The following is a 19,154-nucleotide window of genomic DNA, read 5'->3' on the forward strand; positions in this document are numbered from 1 at the left end:
GAGATGTTTCAGGATCAAATGATTGCCTGTCCACACAACCCAGACCGCCGTCACTGATTTGAAAACAATGAAATAGATAGATCGGGTTACTAAATGAATTGAGGCCATCTATTTATTGCAAATTTTCACTATAGCAAATAAGGTAGAGCTACAGTTACAAGCCCTGTATCCAGTCATGATTAAAACCTCACTGATGAATATTACAGTGCAACAGTAGGCATTATACATTCAGATGTGCTGCTTTAGATTTATATAATGTGGGATCCTGCATAGAAACTCTTAGTCTGCAACTGAGTGGTCTATAGCTGTCTTGCTATTAATACTGCAAGTAATGTTATTGTGGAAAAGCTCGAGTCTAGTTCACTTTCTCTTTACCTGTGTTTTCTGCCAGGAGACAGTAAAGTTCCACGGACAGAGACTTCGGTGTGTCTAGAAGGAAACACTGCAGACAGCTCATGAGTCAAGGTCTGGGAGAAAAATGTTGGAGAGGCTCTCAAAGGGAGAGCAACGTGGACGAGAGATTCATCATAGGCGCGCGCGCCATCTGTAGGTGCATTTCAGAATGACACATATTTCATAACAGATGAACTGCTTCAAATTTCAACAGGTTTTGATGTTATATTTTCATTCCCTTTCAATTTTTTTTATAGTTAATTTAAATTAATTATTTCAATAAAATAAAAAAAAACATTTATTTAAATTATAAAACACTAATAATTGTATATTATACATTTTATTTATAGGTTATTCATTAAATCAAATGAATACCTTAATTTATAAATTATTTAAATAATTGAATATATACTTAAAATATCATATATTTATTTAAATAAAAAATGTTATAAAATATGAAAATAAATGGAAAATAATTCAATTTAAATTATAAAAACACAAATAATTATTTATTATAAATTAATTTATAACATTTGTCAATACATTAAAATAAATGAATCCATTTATTAATGATTTAAATATATAAACATATACTGAAAATGTTATGTATATAAATATTATCTAAATAATTTTTTGTCATAAAATATCAAATTAATTTTTATAACAATGAAATAACATTGATTTAAATATTGATTATAGACATGAATATAATCAAACGGTAGCGCGCCCCCTAAAGGCGAAAAGTACAAAAGACAGTAAGAAAATAACAGAATAAGGATTTGTTCATTATTTATCAGAAATATATATGTGATTGTAAATGATTAAAATGATTAAATTAAATGAAAATAAGTTATAAAATAAATATAAATTAACAAATTAATTAATCAAGGTTATCAATCAAAATTAAAAATTTCTGACAAGATGTTTTGAGGCAGTGTTAAAACTACGTATTATAAATATAAAAATCAAAGTACTGTGACCAAGTTTTTTTTTTTTTTTTTTTTTTTACTTTATTTGATTTTATCTGAGTAACATGTTTTGTTCCCTCTTACATTTCACTTGCTTTCACATTCATATGTCATTGGCACCACAGCAAACATTGTTTTCATACAATTTCTCGGGTCTTCCAGGTAATGCTATAGATTTTCCAGAAAACCTTCATTAAGTATGTAAAATGTTTCAAACAATCCTTCCCAAGATAACAATGACCTAACCTTTTTCCAGTTACTCCCTTGGATACAAACTCTTCTATAATAAATGTGTAGTAAAAGTTAAATTTGATAAATTCCCCTATTATCCATTAACCTTTTTGTAATGCCGAGTGTGAAATACATTTTACAACATTTGTGCTAGTAACTAAAATAAAACAGATATAGATCGAGTGCTCCATTACCCTTACTCAACAGTGTTTAAAACTCTCATGATCAGAATCTCTCTGCCTACTTTACCACCTCTATCTCCACACAACAAAACTAAAACATCTTTTTGAATACCAGAACAATGAAAAAAAAAAAAAAAAGATTTTAATACCCCAGACCTTCATATAGTAGCTTGATTGGGTATAGCAAAGGTTACATGATGTTACATGATCTTTGCCCTCTGCTCTGTATGGCCTAACATCAGACAGGCACCACTAGAGCATAGTTTCCGCACCTGCCTTCATAAAGGCCACATAAAGCATCTAGAGGTGAAAAGACACTAACATGATGAACCTAACACACACTCAGAAGAAAATAGACACTGGACCCATTAAAGTCAGATCATTTTGTTAGTTATATTACAGATTTAACCAGAAAAATATCCAAATTTGAGGTCACATGAGGTCATTTAGATCTTCCTGAATTGTTTAACTTCCTTAACCAATTTGCGAATTGTTCAGAATGGGATGTAAAGGTCCAGTGCTGCCAAATGCTGAGGTGTAAATACTAGTTGGTAGCGCTGACCAGCAGTGCGGGGCTCACTTATGTTTACGTGGAGCTATAAATGATCTAACAAAGGCAACGGCCCTGTTTACTTCTCTTGTCATACTCAACTCGCATCCCCTGCTGGTCAGGCTCAGGTTGTTTGCGACAGCTCTCATTCAGCTGGGGGGGCGGGACGTCACTGTCAGGTCTCCCTGATGTTGTTGTCCTGCACCTTCAGACCCTGTCAGCGTCAGGAGGCTGGAAGAGCCTCCTCACAGTGTCAGAGGCCTGCCACGCGCCCATTGCCCTCCCCGTGAAAGAGCTGTCGTCAGTGTCAGCATCAGCTGGTGACAGGAGAATCTGCCCCCTGCTGTCAGCTGTACTGGACTTTTCACCTAGTGTGCTTAGCTCAAGGCCGTTTCATGACTGGTTGTTCAACGGCTACCTGACCAAAGTCAATCTGGGTCAGGATCTGCTGACCCACATCAACCTGTTGTTGGCCGTGGTGGTGGTGATGATGGCCACCATGCCTATGCCTTTCTGCACTGCCGTGGTGATGCTCGTGATGACCATGTTCGTGATGACCATGATGACTGTGATGCTGTTCTTCCTCTGTTGGTGTATTCACATCTGTGGTTTTCTTGCACTCTTCAAGTTGCAGTGAACTCTGTAACAACCAGAGGAAAAGGGCATATTGAAAATACTGTATGCACTCCTAAAGTCGTCATGAAATCAAAATTGACCCTATTTACTTTGTTAGCGCACATTATAGTCTTGTGGTGAACAATTAATCCGCACAAGTTAATAAACAGAATTTTTTTTTTTGTTGTGGTAATCTTTAATCAAAAATCTGAAAATTTGCTTCCGCTTTGTAATGGCTTTCCTTCGCTGCTGACGTCAGTATGATGGCTTGGGTTGAATATCCTTAACCACTCCCCCTCCAACCGTCAGTCTGCTATGAACGAGGGATGGAGAGGAGGTGCGCTAAAATAAATCCCTGCCCTCTATTCAATTTTCTCTTTCACTTGGAAATACGTCGCAACACTGAAGTCGGTTGCAACTTCCGATTCACTGGGACTTTAAAAATAAAGATTCCAAAACTGTTTTGTTTTTTGTTTTGTTTTTGAAGAAAGTGAACCATTATAACCATTTTTCTTAGTGTAAAGAACATTTTAATAATCTGAAGAACCTTTTTCCACTATAAAGAACAATTTGAGCAATGGAAAGGTTCCATGCATGTTAAAGGATTAGTTCACTTTCAAATGAAAGTTACCCCAAGCTTTACTCACCCTCAAGACATCCTAGGTGTATATGACTTTCTTCTTTCTGATGAACACAATCAGAGAAATATTAATAAATATCCTGACGTATCCGAGCTTTATAATGGCAGTGAGCGAGACCAACGAGTAAGAAGCTGAATAAAGCCATCCATCATAAACCATTTTTAATATGGGGTTAATAAAAGCCTTCTGAAGTGAAGTAATGCATTTGTGTAAAAAATAAATATCCATATTTAACAAGTTATGAAGTAGAATATCTAGCTTCCGCCAGACCGCCTTTTGTATTCAACTTACGAAGAAAGTCTAAAACTCACGCAGTTCAAACATCTTACACCACGTCCTACACCTTCCCTATTCAACTTACTGAAAAAGCTTAACCGACGCAACGCCAGTTCCATTTTTTTGTGAGTTGAATATGGAAGGCTGTCTGGTGGAAGCTAGATATTTTAGTTGTTTTACTTGTTTTACACGAAGTGCATCACTTCGCTTCAGAAGGCCTTTATTATTCCCCCAGAGCCGTGTAGAGTATGTTTATGATGGATGGATGTGGATGGAGACATTTTCTGCAGCTTCATACTCGTTTGTATCGCTCACTGCCATTATAAAGCTCATATGCGTTAGAATATTTATTAATATAACTCTGATTGTGTTCATCAGAAAGAAATAAGTCATATACACCTAGGATGTCTTGAAGGTGAGTAAAGCTTGGGCTCATTTTCATTTGAAAGTGAACTAATCCATTAAAGGTTCTGTGCGGAAACATAGATGCCAGTAAAGAATCTTTTTAATGCTTTTATTAATGCCAAACAACTTATATGAAAATTTGCAAAAAAGTTAAATACGAGAATTTGTGTTGTAATAACAATAAAAAATGATAGTGTTTCTAAATACTCTATTTTTTTTTTTTTTTTCCTGAGAGCTGTTTATAAAGAACCTTTATGTTTGAGATTATGTTTTTAGTGGTTCTGAAACTAGCACGCCCCCTAAAGGCGAAAGGAAGTATTGTTACTTCCCTTTCCTGAGCATTCGCTTGCGCGTATTTAAATCTAACTTGTGTTGTAACATTACAAGACTCCTTTTAGTAAAATTAAAATGTTTTGTAATGCTTTTTATGCAGCACAGTATACTGCACATAGCAGTTTTGCAATAAAAAATGATAATATGGGGGTTATACTTTAATGTTTTACCTCTACGTTGCACTCTCCACAAATACCATCACAATAGGTATGTGTTATAGCCTCCTCCACATGTGGGTGGCTCAGGATGGTGTAGGGAAGAGACAGATGGTAAGTGAGTCGGCCGCACCTGGTAGAAGAGTGTATTTAGTGGCATATTGATTAAGTAATCATGTTCATTGGGTGAATTAAACTGGATAAGTGATGAACCGAACCTGTCATAGACCAAAATGTCATCTTTCTCAGCATTCACTGTCTGCCAGACATCCGGCTGGCTGAGGTCTTGGGCGTAAAGGGTGATATTTATCAGCCTTTCATTGAGCAAGTGGTGCAGGTTTTGGGACCGTTCATCTCGGTTGTTTACCACCATGTAGGTTATATTAACATAACCTTGTTTCTCCAACTTCAGGAGCAAGTCATTGAACCTTGAAGAACATTCAACAAGTTGGATTAGATAAATACACTTTCACAATCAAGAATGTGACCAGATATGATTTTGAAAAACAAGGTCTCATCACACTTTGCTATGTTTGAATTTTAGTATAATCACTGCAAAATCACTGACTTTGATGCTTGCTCCAAGCAGAACAGTCAGCTGGCCTGTAGGTAAGCCACCACTGTCACATGTCCAAGAGCGTTCTTCATGGGCTCAACCTCCCCAACCTTCCACACAGGAGGAAGTTTGCAGCGGGCTCCATCAGTCTCGCTCTCTGCGCTGCAACCCGCCAGCAGGCAGAGAGCCAAGGTAAGGCTGAGCGCCTTCCACATGACTCCAAACAAACAAACAAACCCACTAACCTACACACAGAGATCAACAGTTAATGCCTCAGATAAAAAAGAAACAATATCATGCTTTTGGAGTTCTCTAGAGCAGACATTGGAAATGTAAAATGCGGATTAACTTCCAACCTTATAGTCAGCAACCAACATTTTATATATATATATATATATATATATATATATATATATATATATTTTTTTTTTTTTTTTTTTTTTTTTTTTTTTTTTTTTTTTACAGTATATTATTGTTTATTTTATTACTTATTTTAAATTTTATTCATTTTTATATTAAAATGTCAGCAATGTAAAATATATACGATAACACATTAGTATATATTTGTATATGTATATTTTTTTTTATTTCTTTTACATTTTATTTATTATATTAAAAATGACAGATATATAAAATAAATATACTGCTATATCAGTAAAATATACTGATAAAATACTGATATTTCATATAGTCTCTTTTGGTCCACACATATTAAAATGACTGCCCACTCAGCAACTGCATATCTAATCATATCATTCTTATATCAGCCAATATTCATGCACCTGTATTCATGGTAATTAAAGGGATAGTTCACCCAAAAATGAAAATTCTGTCATCATTTACTTACCCTCAAGTTGTCCCAAATCTGTATGAATTTCTTTCTTCTGTTGAACACAAAAGAAGATATTTTAAACAATGTCGGTAACCAAACAGTTGATGGGCTCCATGACTTCCTTTTTTCTTCTTCTCCATACTATGGAAGTCAATGGAGTCCCTTAATTGTTGGGTTTCCAGCATTCTTCAAAATATCTTTGTTTATGTTCAGCAGAAAACAGAAATTCATACAGATTTGGGACAACTTGAGGGTACGTAAATGATGAAAGAATTTTCATTTTTGGCTGAACTATTCCTTTAACTCAGATTTACTGATTAAAGTCAATGAAAGTGAGTTTGGGACAAGGTCCATAGTCTATCCAGATACTATTGGAAGACATTGCAAATGTATAACATGTAATTGTCAGAGCCAAACTAATGTGCGCAAATAATGCATTAATATAATATAGATTAAAACCTTGAGGATCTAATATTTAAGCATATCTGAATAATCAAAAATGATGTTTTACCAAATAACTGAAAAGAATATATCTCATAACTGAGGAGTGCACACTTACTTGTTTTACTTGAGAGTCTTCAGCAGCGATACTTTCTGAGCTGGTTCTGACAAAAACAACCCACTCCCACACGGCTCCTCCTATTTATACTCCTCTTGTTTTTCCTGACTAAAAGCGGGGCAAAGGTCTCTCTGTCCCTGTTTCAAAAACTTTAATAGCTCACGTATTCATCCCAGGGTTTACACGCATCAGCAGTATATATCTGTAACCTCCTTAATGTGTTCGAAGGGACAAGTCAAAACTTTGAGCTGAAAAAAAAAGAATGCCTATAGTGCATTAGCTGTTTATTACGTTTCTGCCAAGTCTTTTTAATTTTTTATATTCTGTTTTATTTCTTCATTTTGTGAAGAAGAAAAAAAATTGATTACAAAGTTAAAAATGTCCAGGTAGGAAACAGTTAAAGAACACTGCATTCCAGACTTCTGTTTTCCCAAGGCCTGAAAGAGGGGGTTGGGTGCAACACTGAAAAGAAATGAACCAATTATGTATCAGAGGACTGTGGAAAACATAGTTACTGAAGCATTAATTCGGAGACAATCAATGATCAATGTGCATTTATTTGCATGGTTCTCTTAACATCCTGTAATTTTTGTTTGTGCAGCAGTGCACAGCTGGGTTAGTGTCAGCACTTTTCCTGCTGAGATGAAACTTTGAAACTTCCTGTCTTTTTGCTGAACTTTGATAAACATGCAGCAGAAATTCTGTAAGACAGAAGAAACAATGATAAAACACATTTCCTGAAAAAACTTACAAAAACACTCAAAATCCATTTCAAACATTTCAAAGAAAGTTTCAGGTTGACATTATCTGTGTCCTTGTATCTGGACTGGTTTATAATCAATTTCATTTAGTTAATCTCCAATATCAGGTTTCATGATTTGGATGATAGTTTGACCTCCTATGATGCACTTTAGATCCAGTTATAACAGATTTACTGATTACTGGCAGTTAATAGTTAACTTACTGAACGTATTATGAAATCATTTATTAAGATGAACTGATCGTCAGACACCAGTAGTCTTAATAAAGAATAAACCAAATCAATGGATAGTGCAACAATGTAACTGAACATTAAATGAATAGCATCTTCAGAAATTGTCTGATATATTTGATTTTAGGTATTTTTCTTAACCCATGACAATCATTTTTAGGTTAGCCTAATGTTTAACTATCAAAACCTGCAATGGTTGATCCTATTCAGACTATGTGTGAACCTGGTGGTGTTTGGTCCATATTTTAAAGTGGAAATGAAGCAGTCAGTCAAGTTAACACTATGGTATTTAGTAAATGGATTTCCATATAAAAAAATGATAAACAAACATGATGAATGCAACAATTTAAAAAAAAGCAATGTTTTGTTAAAACTTTTGTAGCAAGGGCACCGCCATCTTGCAGTAAGACAACCTGTGACATCACTGTTGAATTAATGAAGATTATTACAGTTTCCATATTGGTCTTTGATTTTTCTCCTTAATTGATGTAATCGTTTAATGTTGGTTAAAAACCTTATTTGCACGGAATGCAATAGATCAAAAAAGAAAGAAAAAAGGAAAAAAGATGATGGCAAGGAAGATTTGGAGATTATCCAATGTATGGAGGCCTGATTGGTAAACGTAGAGTCACAGTAAGAAATATTTATTTTGCAGTTTGCATCATCTTTGATTTCCGTATGCTGTGGAATGACACATGGTTTATAATGGTTGTGGTTCATTTTCATTTCTGACAGTAATATACAACATATTATATATTCAAGTATAATATGGAAATCTTGTGTCAGTGTATCGGGAAGCAAAGCAGTACTGTTCTCCGTTTCAGCGGCAGTTGCACTATGTCCTTTGCTTTAACACTGTAAAACTAATTTTTTACATCCAGGAGCAATGCAATAGTGGCTTCCCTTTTTTTCCTTTGTTGCTATGTGACTTTACAGTTTCCATCTTTCACAATCTCTGTCTTTATCTTTCACTATCTGTCATCCACTGTCTTTAACAGTTAAATATGTTATAAAAGCTATAACCATTTAACAAAACATCTTTTTTGTTGTTGTTGTTGTTCTTTTAAATGGTTACATTTATCATGTTTGTTATATCATTTTTGATTAGAGTGGAAATCCATTAACTAAATAATGTTAACTTGACTGACTGCCTTCATTTCCACTTTAACACTTTCATGCATGAACTATGACAACCTCAGTCAGGGTTTTCCCCCCTGTTTTATTGCTTTTAGGGCATGAAAAACAAGATCTGAACTTTTTTTGAGAGATAGATTTTCAGATGTCCACAGTATGTGTTTTTGGTTTTAACTAAAGAGATATTGTATTAAACAGTACAGTAATAACACAGTAATACTGTGTGCATTTAACAAACCAATAAATAAAATAGGAAATCATGTAAAAACTATCAAATATAAACAAAACATCTAAAACAGCTTCAATTATTGCAAACACAATTGAGTTTGTTCCTGTTCGACCAGCAGATAAACTTCATACAAGTCTTTGCATGTTCGTTTTTTAAATCAGAACATCTGGTGAAGGTATACTCTGTGGAAACTCAACTCAGACTAGAAAACGCTCATGCTCCCTCCAGTGTACCAGAGTACAATGATTTACCCTTATTAGCTGACAATTCTGATTACGTTCAAAATGGACAAATTTCTACTATAGCTCTCCTCTCTGAGAAAACCTCAGACTGAAATTAGTGATCAGGTGTTTTCAATCTCGTCTGAAATGAGCAGCGTTGGGGGCAATATAAGTAACGTGCAATAAGTAATTAGATTACTTTTTTATGTAACTGCAAATTACATTCTAATAATACAAATCCATTTATTTACAACCAAAAAGTTACTGCAGATGAAGTATTTTCAAGAACAACAGTCACAGTAATAGTATGAATTGTAGCTGAAATATAACTAGTGATGCATGATGTCCAATTTAGTAGACAGTTCAGAATATCAGTTAGAATATCCTCCCAAATCAATACTCCTCTAAAATCAATTCTTTTTAAAGGTGCCCTAGAACCAGTTTTTACAAGATATAATATAAGTCTAAGGTGTCCCCTGAATGTGTCTGTGAAGTTTCAGCTCAAAATACCCCATAGATTTATTTTAATTAATTTTTTTTAACTGCCTATTTTGGGGCATCATTAACTATGCACCGATTCAGCGCGCAGCCCCTTTAAATCGCGCGCTCTCGACGATAATACAGTGCATTTACGAAGTTCACACAGCTAATATAATCCTCAAATGGATCTTTACAAGTCTTCACATACTTCATGCATGCATCGGATCATGTGAGTATAGTATTTATTTGGATGTTTACATTGATTCTGAATGAGTTTGAGGCTATGCTCCGTGGCTAAAGCTAACATTACACACTGTTGGAGAGTTTTTTAAAGAATATAAAGTTGTGTTTATGCATTATACAGACTGCAAAGGGTTTAAAAAGGAAAATAGCGATGGCTCTCTTGTCTCCGTGAATACAGTAATAAACGATGGTAACTTTAACCACATTTAACAGTACATTAGCAACATGCTAACGAAACATTTATAAAGACAATTCACAAATATCACTAAAAATATCATGCTATCATGGATCATGTCAGTTATCTGCCATTTTTCGCTATTGTTCTTGCTTGCTTACCTAGTCTGATGATTCAGCTGTGCACAGATCCAGACGTTAATACTGGCTGCCCTTGTCTAATGCCTTGAACATGAGCTGGCATATGCAAATATTGGGGGCGTACATATTAATGATCCCGACTGTTACGTAAAAGTCAGTGTTATGTTGAGATTCACCTGTTTTTCTGAGGTCTTTAAACAAATGAGATTTACATGATATGCATGAAAGGGTTAAGATATTTTAGATATGAAGTAAGATTATGTTGTATTTTTATACTGCTTCCAGCAATCAAGCTAGCTTCTTTTTAGCATCAGTTTTTAATGTAGGTGCTATCTCAGTCGAGCCTCAGGAGGGCAGCGGAGAGCTTTGTCTGTTTTTCAATAATGCCGAGTATGCATGGGAGAAAAATCTCTCACAAATTACATTACACTATATAGCTACAATTGATCAGAATAAATATTTTCTTTTGGTTTTATAAAATTCTGATTTATTTCTAGTAATTTATGAATTTTTGTTATTATGGCCTATTTATTTATTTGTGTTTTTGAACAGAAGGATGACAATCACACTCCAAAAAAGTGCCTACTTTGTTATAAAGTTTCACTACTAAAGAAGGGATATCTCTCCATTAGTAATATATATTTCCTGGCATAAGTAAAGCTATGTCTACCTTTTCTATTAGTCAGGCATTAAATGTTGCAAGCATTGAAAAAAAAAAAAAAAAAAAAAAAAAAAAAACCTTCCTAAGTATTTTTGTCCTGTTTTCAAAAATAAAAATCTAAACATGTTTAAATAAAGATATTTACTTGAGATACAAATGTAAATGAAGTCTTGAAAAAACAACAAAATAAAGTGAGTTTATGCTTAAAACAAGAACACATATCTTGTCCACTGATCAAAATTAAGTGAGTTATTAAAGTGAGTATTAAAACAAGAACACAAATCTATGAAAACTTATTTTGAATGAATTAAGTCCCTCTGAATTAATTGATTTTTCTGAGCCCATTTACAGATATTTGTTCTTGTTTTAATACTCACTTTAATAACTCATTTGATTTTGATCATTTCACAGAGAACAAGACTTCATATTATATGTCATTTTGTATCTCCAGTAAATCCATCTTGATGTAAGAATACATTTGCAGTGGAAAACAAGACAAATTGTGAGGAAGAACATCACTTAAAAAATTACCATCATAAAACCTGCAGAAACCCTGCTGTTGGTTGTTCCCTGTCTTGTGTTGTAGGCTACAATTAACAAAAAATAAATTAATTAATGAAATATGAGGCTGAAAGAGTAGGTAATGGTACAAGGCTTTGATATAATGCTTTACTAGATTGTAAAAGCACATTACAGCCTAAATAACATGGTTTTTAGCATAATGGTTTTATTTTAATCCAAATCAAGTGTCCAGTCAATATTTTCGTATTTAGCTTTTCCATACTTGAAGATAACTGGGTCATTGGACACCGTTGCTTTGGTAACCACCGCCTGTCAGCCTCGCGCGATAAAACTCATCCGCAAGGGCTCATGGGAACTCGAGGCCGGAGTATGAGCGACCGCCCTTTTTCGACGAGCGGAGGAAAAACAGCACATTGATCGCTTCAGGCCTCCAACGCGTATAAACAACCGCAGTAAACAACAGAGCGTCACCCAGGGTAAGTTCTCAGGAGAGTTATGCGCCCTGCGTCACTCATTATTTAGCCGATATGGAATTTGTCTGATTAAAAGAGCATTTTAATGCGCGATTTGATGACGTAACGACAATGGTCCAGAAAACAAATGGCGAATGCGTTAGCAGCCACAGGCCTAGCGTGCGAGTAAGATGAAGCTGACTGGCACACAGTGCTTCTTTTGCCGTTTGTATATTTCTGTAGGTTCTCTATACGGTTTGGCTGTTGAAGTACGAGGCTTTTGCTGCAATATAACCGCTGGGTGTAAAGCTGCCAGTCTTGCGTAGAGAAGCTCCCTGTAGAAATGCGCGCTTATTCGGCATGCTGCTTAGATATGCCCGCTACTTTATGGATCTGTTGGCATAGGGGCCATTACAAAGTATGTGCCTAATTTATCTAAAAACATTACCTGTGTTAAATGAAATACGCATGTTGAATATTGTAGGCAAATAGCATAGCTTTAAAAATGCTTTGACATTTTAACTGGTTAATATTGTAGCTGTCTATCAACTTAGAAAAGCAATTGTAACGGCTTTTTGTTCCCAAGGTCTCATGCATCTTTATTTCTTTATTATTGTTGTTGTTATTATTATTATTATTATTATATAATAATTTACATGCATATTTTTGTTATTCCAACATGTTTTTTTTTTCCTTCATAGTACTTGCATGTGCAGGGGAAGGGCTGAACCATGTCAGTTGATGGAGATGTTGACTATGGGCATGAGTTTCCAGCCCATTATAAAGTGATGCTTGACAAACTGAATGAGCAGCGTCAGCTGGATCAGTTCACAGACATCACTCTCATTGTGGATGGTAAGGTTTCCAGTCTCTGTACCTCTTAATCTAATGACTTAATGAAATTATGCAAAATATTATACAGTTAATTTAAAAGTTGCACATATTAGGTGGTGCTGATAATTGTGGTTGTTTAACAGGACATCAGTTTAGGGCCCACAAAGCTGTTTTGGCTGCATGCAGTCAGTTTTTCCACAAATTCTTCCAGGACTTCACTCAAGAGCCTCTAGTGGAGATTGAAGGTACCTAACAATATGTACAATTGTATGTAACCAAAAATGGTTATATATTCTTGCCATAATTAATAATATATCATTACCATGTGGCCTATTTTTCCTGGATAATGGTAGTTTTAATCAGCAAAGCTGTCTAAACTGGAAGTGCCTGTCTGTAACACAGTATATTTTTTTGCTTGGTGGCAGGTTTTGATATATTGCAGTAGAGGTCTTCTTGGGTCCTAACGTCTTACCTGAATCACTTCTTACCCAAACACCACATGCATAAATACTTTTTATCAAAGAAAAACCTGCCTCTGAACCAGGGCTAGAGATACATCGGTCGACCGGCCGTTTTTCCCCCTTTTTTTTTCATCTTTTATAAATAATGGTACAGCTGATTGTAACAGTGGCAGCCTAACTGAGATTCTCTGTTAGGGTATGTAGAAGTTATTGGGATCGTACACGCACAAAAAAATTAAATTCTGTCATCATTTACTGAGCCTCATGTTGTTCCAAACCTGTATAAATTTCTTCTTCTGCAGAACACTAAAGAAGATATTTTGAAGAAAAAAAAAAGTTCTTTCCATACAATGAAAGTAAAAGAGGTCCAAAACAACATTGAACCCCAGTAACTTTCATTGTTTCATTGTATTGACAATGAAATACAATGAACCCCCTCCCCCCCAACAACAAAAAAAAACCATCAGTAATATTTTTTAAAAATGTATTTTATTTTCCATAAAAAAATGCATACATGTTGAGAACAACATGACGGTAAGTAAATAACAGAATTATTGGGTTAACCATCCCTTTAATTTTAAAACTGAATCTGTGATCCATAATACAACACAATAAAGCAAACTATCTAGAGATAAAGCTGCAGTAAGATGAATGAATTTTTTAAAAAACTGATATAGTTGACTGATTTTTTTTTTTTTTTTTTTTTTTTTTTGCGCAATGAAAATATCCACAGAAGCTTTGTAAAAGCACATTTGTTTTACCACAAACCAGAGGCTTCTTAATTTAGACCTGAATCCGCTTGGGTTGGACCTCATGTTTTTGGTCCCAAGTGGACTAGTTGACATAGCATGCACATTTCTGCTGTTGCACATTACGAACCACCTGTCCTGATAGTGAAAATCTAAAAATAATTTCAGAATGTTATATGCTAAATAATAAACATTACTTCAATATTTCTGTTGCAATGAACAGGTGTTAGCAACACTGCCTTCCGCCACCTAATGGAGTTCACTTATACGGCTACATTAGCTGTGAATGGTGAGGAAGAAGTCAGTGATGTCTGGAGAGCTGCAGAGTACCTTCAAATGCAAGAGGCAATCAAAGCCTTGAACAACAGGTTACTCACCTACTGTACTTCTCAAACATTTTCTTCTTCCTGATTTTATCTTGTAGCTGATTTTTAAACTATTATTTTTCTTCTCCCACCTAGAAGGAATGGTACCACCTCAATAAACACTTCTCAGGCCTTGGCTGGAAAGAGCAAGGCTAAGAAGAGGAAGATCGCAGAGACCTTCAATGTGATCACTGAGACTCTTCCTTCAGTGGAGACTGAATCTGTTGAAATTGAGGTGGAGGTTGATGAGGAGCATATCGAGGTGGAGGAAAGCGGTCTGGTGGAGGTAGTGGATGCTGCCAGGAGTTCCACCGAACCCTCTTCGGATGACTCCGCGTTGGCCTTGCTGGCCGACATCACTAGCAAGTACCAGCAGGGAGAGCAGACGCTCCATGTGATGAAAAAGGACGATGAGACCGTAGTCGTTCAGGAAGAGGCTGTAATGGCCTCCAAGGCCCTGGAGAATATTGAAGTGGTGGAGGTCCAGATCTCTCAGCTGGACAACCTTTTCCGTTGTGACAAGTGCGACCGCTGCTTCAAACTCTACTACCACCTCAAACAGCACATGAAGACTCACACCGCAACCCCGGACAGGGGCTTTGTCTGCAGGCACTGCAGCAAAGTATACGCTCGAGAAGGAGCCCTTAAACAGCACCTGAACAATTATCATTTTGATGCGGAGGAACAGTCCCGACGGCAGAAAAAGAAAGTGCATGTTTGCGAGTACTGTGAAAAGCAATTCGATCATTTTGGACACTTCAAAGAGCATTTAAGGAAGCACACAGGTGTGTGGGTGAGCTATTATGAGGGTAAATGTATCTTAACAAATGCATTCAAGTTTAATCTTTAATCAGCTTTTCACTTATCCATATATGTGTAGGTGAGAAACCCTTTGAGTGTCCAGAATGCCATGAACGTTTCGCCAGGAACAGTACGCTGAAGTGCCACATGTCAGCATGTCAAAATGGCTCTGGAGCCAAAAAAGGGCGAAAGAAGCTCTATGAATGCCAGGTTTGTTTTTACCAATAACATTATCCAAACATGCATTTGATGCTGCATTCCAGGCAGGTTTTTGAGTAAGTTATGACTTCAAACCCACGACTCACGACTTTGTAGCATTCCAGGCAAGTCACGCCATACTGCCTGAGCGCAAGGAATTGTGGTAGCTAGATGTAAACAAACCAGCTTGTCGGACCGTACGGGGCTATGCCAAACATTTCCATGTGGCGATATACTTTCACGACATACTTATCAGACACATAACATTGTAATACAAATTAATCGTGTGTGCATTATTATATTATTATTAATTTGATTGCAAAGTTATATTGTCCTAAAGTCTATTTCTCACCGTGTACCACTTGCCTAAACACCGCATCCATTGGGGCTGCCATTGTTGTTTCGCGGGCTAGGTGACGTGAGAGCGCGGAACTGGGAGTACATCGATCTAGTATGAGTTCATGGGTGGGAAGTCACGGGTTTGACTGCCGTTCCAGTGGACTTTCACGGGTAGAAGGTTGGAAAAACATGGGTTATGGGTTTCCTGGAATGCAGCATTTATTTATTAAACTTTCTGAAAAACTCACTTATAGGGCCAAATATCTAATTTAATTTTTTCCCCTAATAAAAATTGCAATTTATGATTTTGTTAGGCTTAAAAATGTTTGCAATATTACACTGTAAAATACAAGCGAAAATGAGTCATTTTAGTACAACTGTAAAATTAAAATACTAAATATTTATGGCTGTCTTAAAGGGGACCTATAATGCCCCTTTTACAAGATGTAATATCTCTTGTGTCCCCAGAATGTGTCTGTGAAATTTTAGCTAAAAAATATATTATTATATATATTATTATTATATTATTATTAATTTGATTGCAAAGTTATATTGTCCTAAAGTCTATTTCTCACCGTGTACCACTTGCCTAAACACCGCATCCATTGGGGCTGCCATTGTTGTTTCGCGGGCTAGGTGACGTGAGAGCGCGGAACTGGGAGTACATCGATCTAGTATGAGTTCATGGGTGGGAAGTCACGGGTTTGACTGCCGTTCCAGTGGACTTTCACGGGTAGAAGGTTGGAAAAACATGGGTTATGGGTTTCCTGGAATGCAGCATTTATTTATTAAACTTTCTGAAAAACTCACTTATAGGGCCAAATATCTAATTTAATTTTTTCCCCTAATAAAAATTGCAATTTATGATTTTGTTAGGCTTAAAAATGTTTGCAATATTACACTGTAAAATACAAGCGAAAATGAGTCATTTTAGTACAACTGTAAAATTAAAATACTAAATATTTATGGCTGTCTTAAAGGGGACCTATAATGCCCCTTTTACAAGATGTAATATCTCTTGTGTCCCCAGAATGTGTCTGTGAAATTTTAGCTAAAAAATACCCCACAGATCATTTATTATAGCAGTGTTTCTCAACTCCAGTCCTCGGGACCCACTGCTCTGCTCATTTTGTATGTATCCCTTATTTAACACACCTGATTTAGATCATCAGCTCATTAGGAGAGTCTGCATGAACTGAATTGAGTGTGTCAGATAAGAGAGACATACAAAATGTGCAGAGCAGTGGGTCCCGAGGACTGGAGTTGAGAACCACTGTATTATAGCTTGTCAAATTTGCCCCTATTTGGGTGAGAGCAAAAAACGCGCCCTTTTTGCGTGTGTCCCTTTAAATGCAAATGAGCTGCTGCTCCCGGCCCGCTTTCCAAAAGAGGGCAGAGCTTTGACAGTTCGTGCTTCGGTTGCTCAACAACAAAAGCTGGAGAATCTCATGCAGCCAAAATGATTGTCAGTAAAGGTGTTCAGCCTTAAATTTTTCAACTGGAGTCGGACACTGATGGAGAGAAGTTAAAACTTTTAGAATGCAACTGCATGTTTCTGAACAGTTGGTGGATAAATTTATGAAGTTGCTGTGGAGTTGATTCAACTCATCGACTAGCATGTTAATCTTTTGTGCAAATCCAGTGTTGACTTGACCCTTGTTTGTGAAGCAGTCCGGCGTAAAATGACGGCATGGCGACAAGACTACAACAACTCTTCCTCTTCTCTAAAGCAGCTCCACATATAGCCTCACCCCCTTTGTTGCTTGTTCCCGGGGGCAAGGTTTATGTAAATTTTAGGGTTAGTTATGTCACTAACCCGGGAAGAAGCTTGTTGTAGTTCCTACCAGCCATTTGTTGTAGTACAAGTTTGGGAAGTTTTGGTGTGTGTTGGGTTCCCAAATGCACATTATAAGTGACCAAAACTCACAGAACGTGCATATATAAGTTTGTGTGGAGCAGCATTTGTTGTTAACTGAGAACACTAAAAACACTGGATCATGAACAGTTCAGCGCTTCACTCTGAAACACTCAACGCATGCATTTTATGTAATGGCTCAAAGCTATGTCACAATTTTGGTTTAATTTCGATTTATCATGCAGTCCTAATCACTTATTTCTTTTCACTTATCTTTTTTACACCTCAGGTCTGTAGCAGTGTTTTCAATAGTTGGGAGCAGTTCAAGGACCACTTGGTGACCCACACGGGTGAGAAACCCAACCATTGCACCATCTGCGATCAGTGGTTCACACAACCCAGAGACCTCCATGCTCATTTGCAAGAACACCATGGCTTACAGGAGAAGGTTGTCGTCACAGAGGAAGTCATGATTTCTGACCCAACCACAGTTTTGACTATGGCAGAGGTTGAGGAGGGAGAGGAGAGGGTGATGTTGGAGCACGGCATGCGGGTGGAGCATGTTACTGTGGATCCGGTGGATGTTGTAGCTGTTGAGGAGACTCTTGTGGTGGAGGAAGAGACGCCTCAGACTGAAGGTGTGGTGGGAGAGACAGTGGTTTTACAAGTACATGCTGAGAGATTGAAAGAACAAGCAATGGAAATCCAACTAGCACAGGTGACTGTTGCAGACCCAGCAGACTGTGACATTAAACAAGAGGCCGTGGACAGTTTGAAAGAAGAAAAGATTGCAAATGTATGAAAGGCCTCTGCTGTGCATGGACACTTTAAGAATGATATGAGGAGATGATCCAGGCCTTTTCTCCTTTTCCACCCCTCAAAATTATACAGTAATGCTCATCCAACAAAGCTCGATCACCTGCTTAATTTCTTTCAGCTTTGTCAAGCAGTGTTTCTATAAATCTAATAACAGGTTCAGTCATGCTTTTAATGTATGTTGTGGTTAAGAGTAGTAAGAGATGTAATTGATTTCAAGAATAGTGCACGTCGCCAAGGCTGTTTGTGGGGTGGAAGTTTTTTGTTTTTGTTCTTTTGGATGTATGTTTAGAGTACGTAAGAAGCTTATTTTCATAAAACAATTAAAGGGCAAAATATGTCCCCCAAATAATCCAGAGAAACAAATGCAGTTCAGGCTTGTGTTTCTAACCTTTTTTTTCCCCCTCATTCAGTCAATGCTGAATTACAATGATCATGCAGAGAAGAGAGAAATCTGAATGTCTGCATTCTTGTGAAATGTTTGTCACAGATTGTAACCCTGAGCCTCGTTTGAGTAGTGGCATTTAATATGAACATGAGTTTAAATTTAATTGGCACATGAAGCCACTCTTCACTGCTGAAGCAGACATGGTTTAAAGGTCTTTTCACACTGAGGTGCGTTGACCACCAGGGAAGCTCAAGATCAGTGGTTTTCAACCAGAAGGCTGTGACCCATCAGCAAACTTCTAAAAGGGGTGCAGGAAGACTTATTTTTAGTAAATTATGATTATTGTTAATATGAATTTATTAAAACTATCAAATTTAAAATGCCTAAACACAAAATGTAATCTC

At 36.5% G+C, this 19,154-nt stretch overlaps 2 protein-coding genes across 7 annotated transcripts; one reads left to right on the forward strand and one right to left on the reverse strand.

Moving 5' to 3' along the window:
* Nucleotides 1-1,377: 1,377 nt before the first annotated feature.
* selenop (selenoprotein P) lies at nt 1,378-6,847 on the reverse strand. 3 transcript variants are annotated; one of them, XM_067394850.1, is made up of 6 exons: nt 6,697-6,747; nt 6,153-6,189; nt 5,318-5,550; nt 4,968-5,177; nt 4,765-4,882; nt 1,378-2,964 (listed from the first exon to the last, which is right to left on the reverse strand). In XM_067394850.1, the coding sequence occupies exons 3-6, from the start codon at nt 5,518-5,520 to the stop codon at nt 2,404-2,406; spliced, it is 1,092 nt and encodes a 363-aa protein (XP_067250951.1). In that variant the 5' UTR covers nt 5,521-5,550; nt 6,153-6,189; nt 6,697-6,747; the 3' UTR covers nt 1,378-2,403. The 3 variants fall into 3 exon arrangements, with proteins under 3 accessions (XP_067250951.1, XP_067250949.1, XP_067250952.1); XM_067394848.1 differs by lacking the exon at nt 6,153-6,189 and having other exon boundaries at nt 6,697-6,847; XM_067394851.1 differs by lacking the exon at nt 6,153-6,189 and having other exon boundaries at nt 2,422-2,964; nt 6,697-6,847.
* Nucleotides 6,848-11,847: 5,000 nt separating this feature from the next.
* On the forward strand, nt 11,848-19,037 carry znf131 (zinc finger protein 131). Of its 4 annotated transcripts, none has more exons than XM_067393721.1 (7): nt 11,848-11,968; nt 12,646-12,799; nt 12,922-13,023; nt 14,212-14,356; nt 14,450-15,138; nt 15,234-15,364; nt 17,836-19,035. In XM_067393721.1, exons 2-7 carry the CDS (start codon nt 12,676-12,678, stop codon nt 18,346-18,348), a joined length of 1,704 nt encoding a protein of 567 aa, XP_067249822.1. In that variant the 5' UTR covers nt 11,848-11,968; nt 12,646-12,675; the 3' UTR covers nt 18,349-19,035. The 4 variants fall into 4 exon arrangements, with proteins under 4 accessions (XP_067249822.1, XP_067249824.1, XP_067249826.1 ...); XM_067393723.1 differs by lacking the exon at nt 11,848-11,968 and adding an exon at nt 12,068-12,362 and having other exon boundaries at nt 17,836-19,036; XM_067393725.1 differs by lacking the exons at nt 11,848-11,968; nt 12,646-12,799 and adding an exon at nt 13,204-13,435 and having other exon boundaries at nt 13,542-14,356; nt 17,836-19,037.
* The last annotated feature ends 117 nt before the right edge of the window (nt 19,038-19,154 follow it).

The sequence above is a fragment of the Chanodichthys erythropterus genome, chromosome 9, assembly GCF_024489055.1.
Source record: "Chanodichthys erythropterus isolate Z2021 chromosome 9, ASM2448905v1, whole genome shotgun sequence".
Classification (NCBI taxonomy): Eukaryota; Metazoa; Chordata; class Actinopteri; order Cypriniformes; family Xenocyprididae; genus Chanodichthys; species Chanodichthys erythropterus.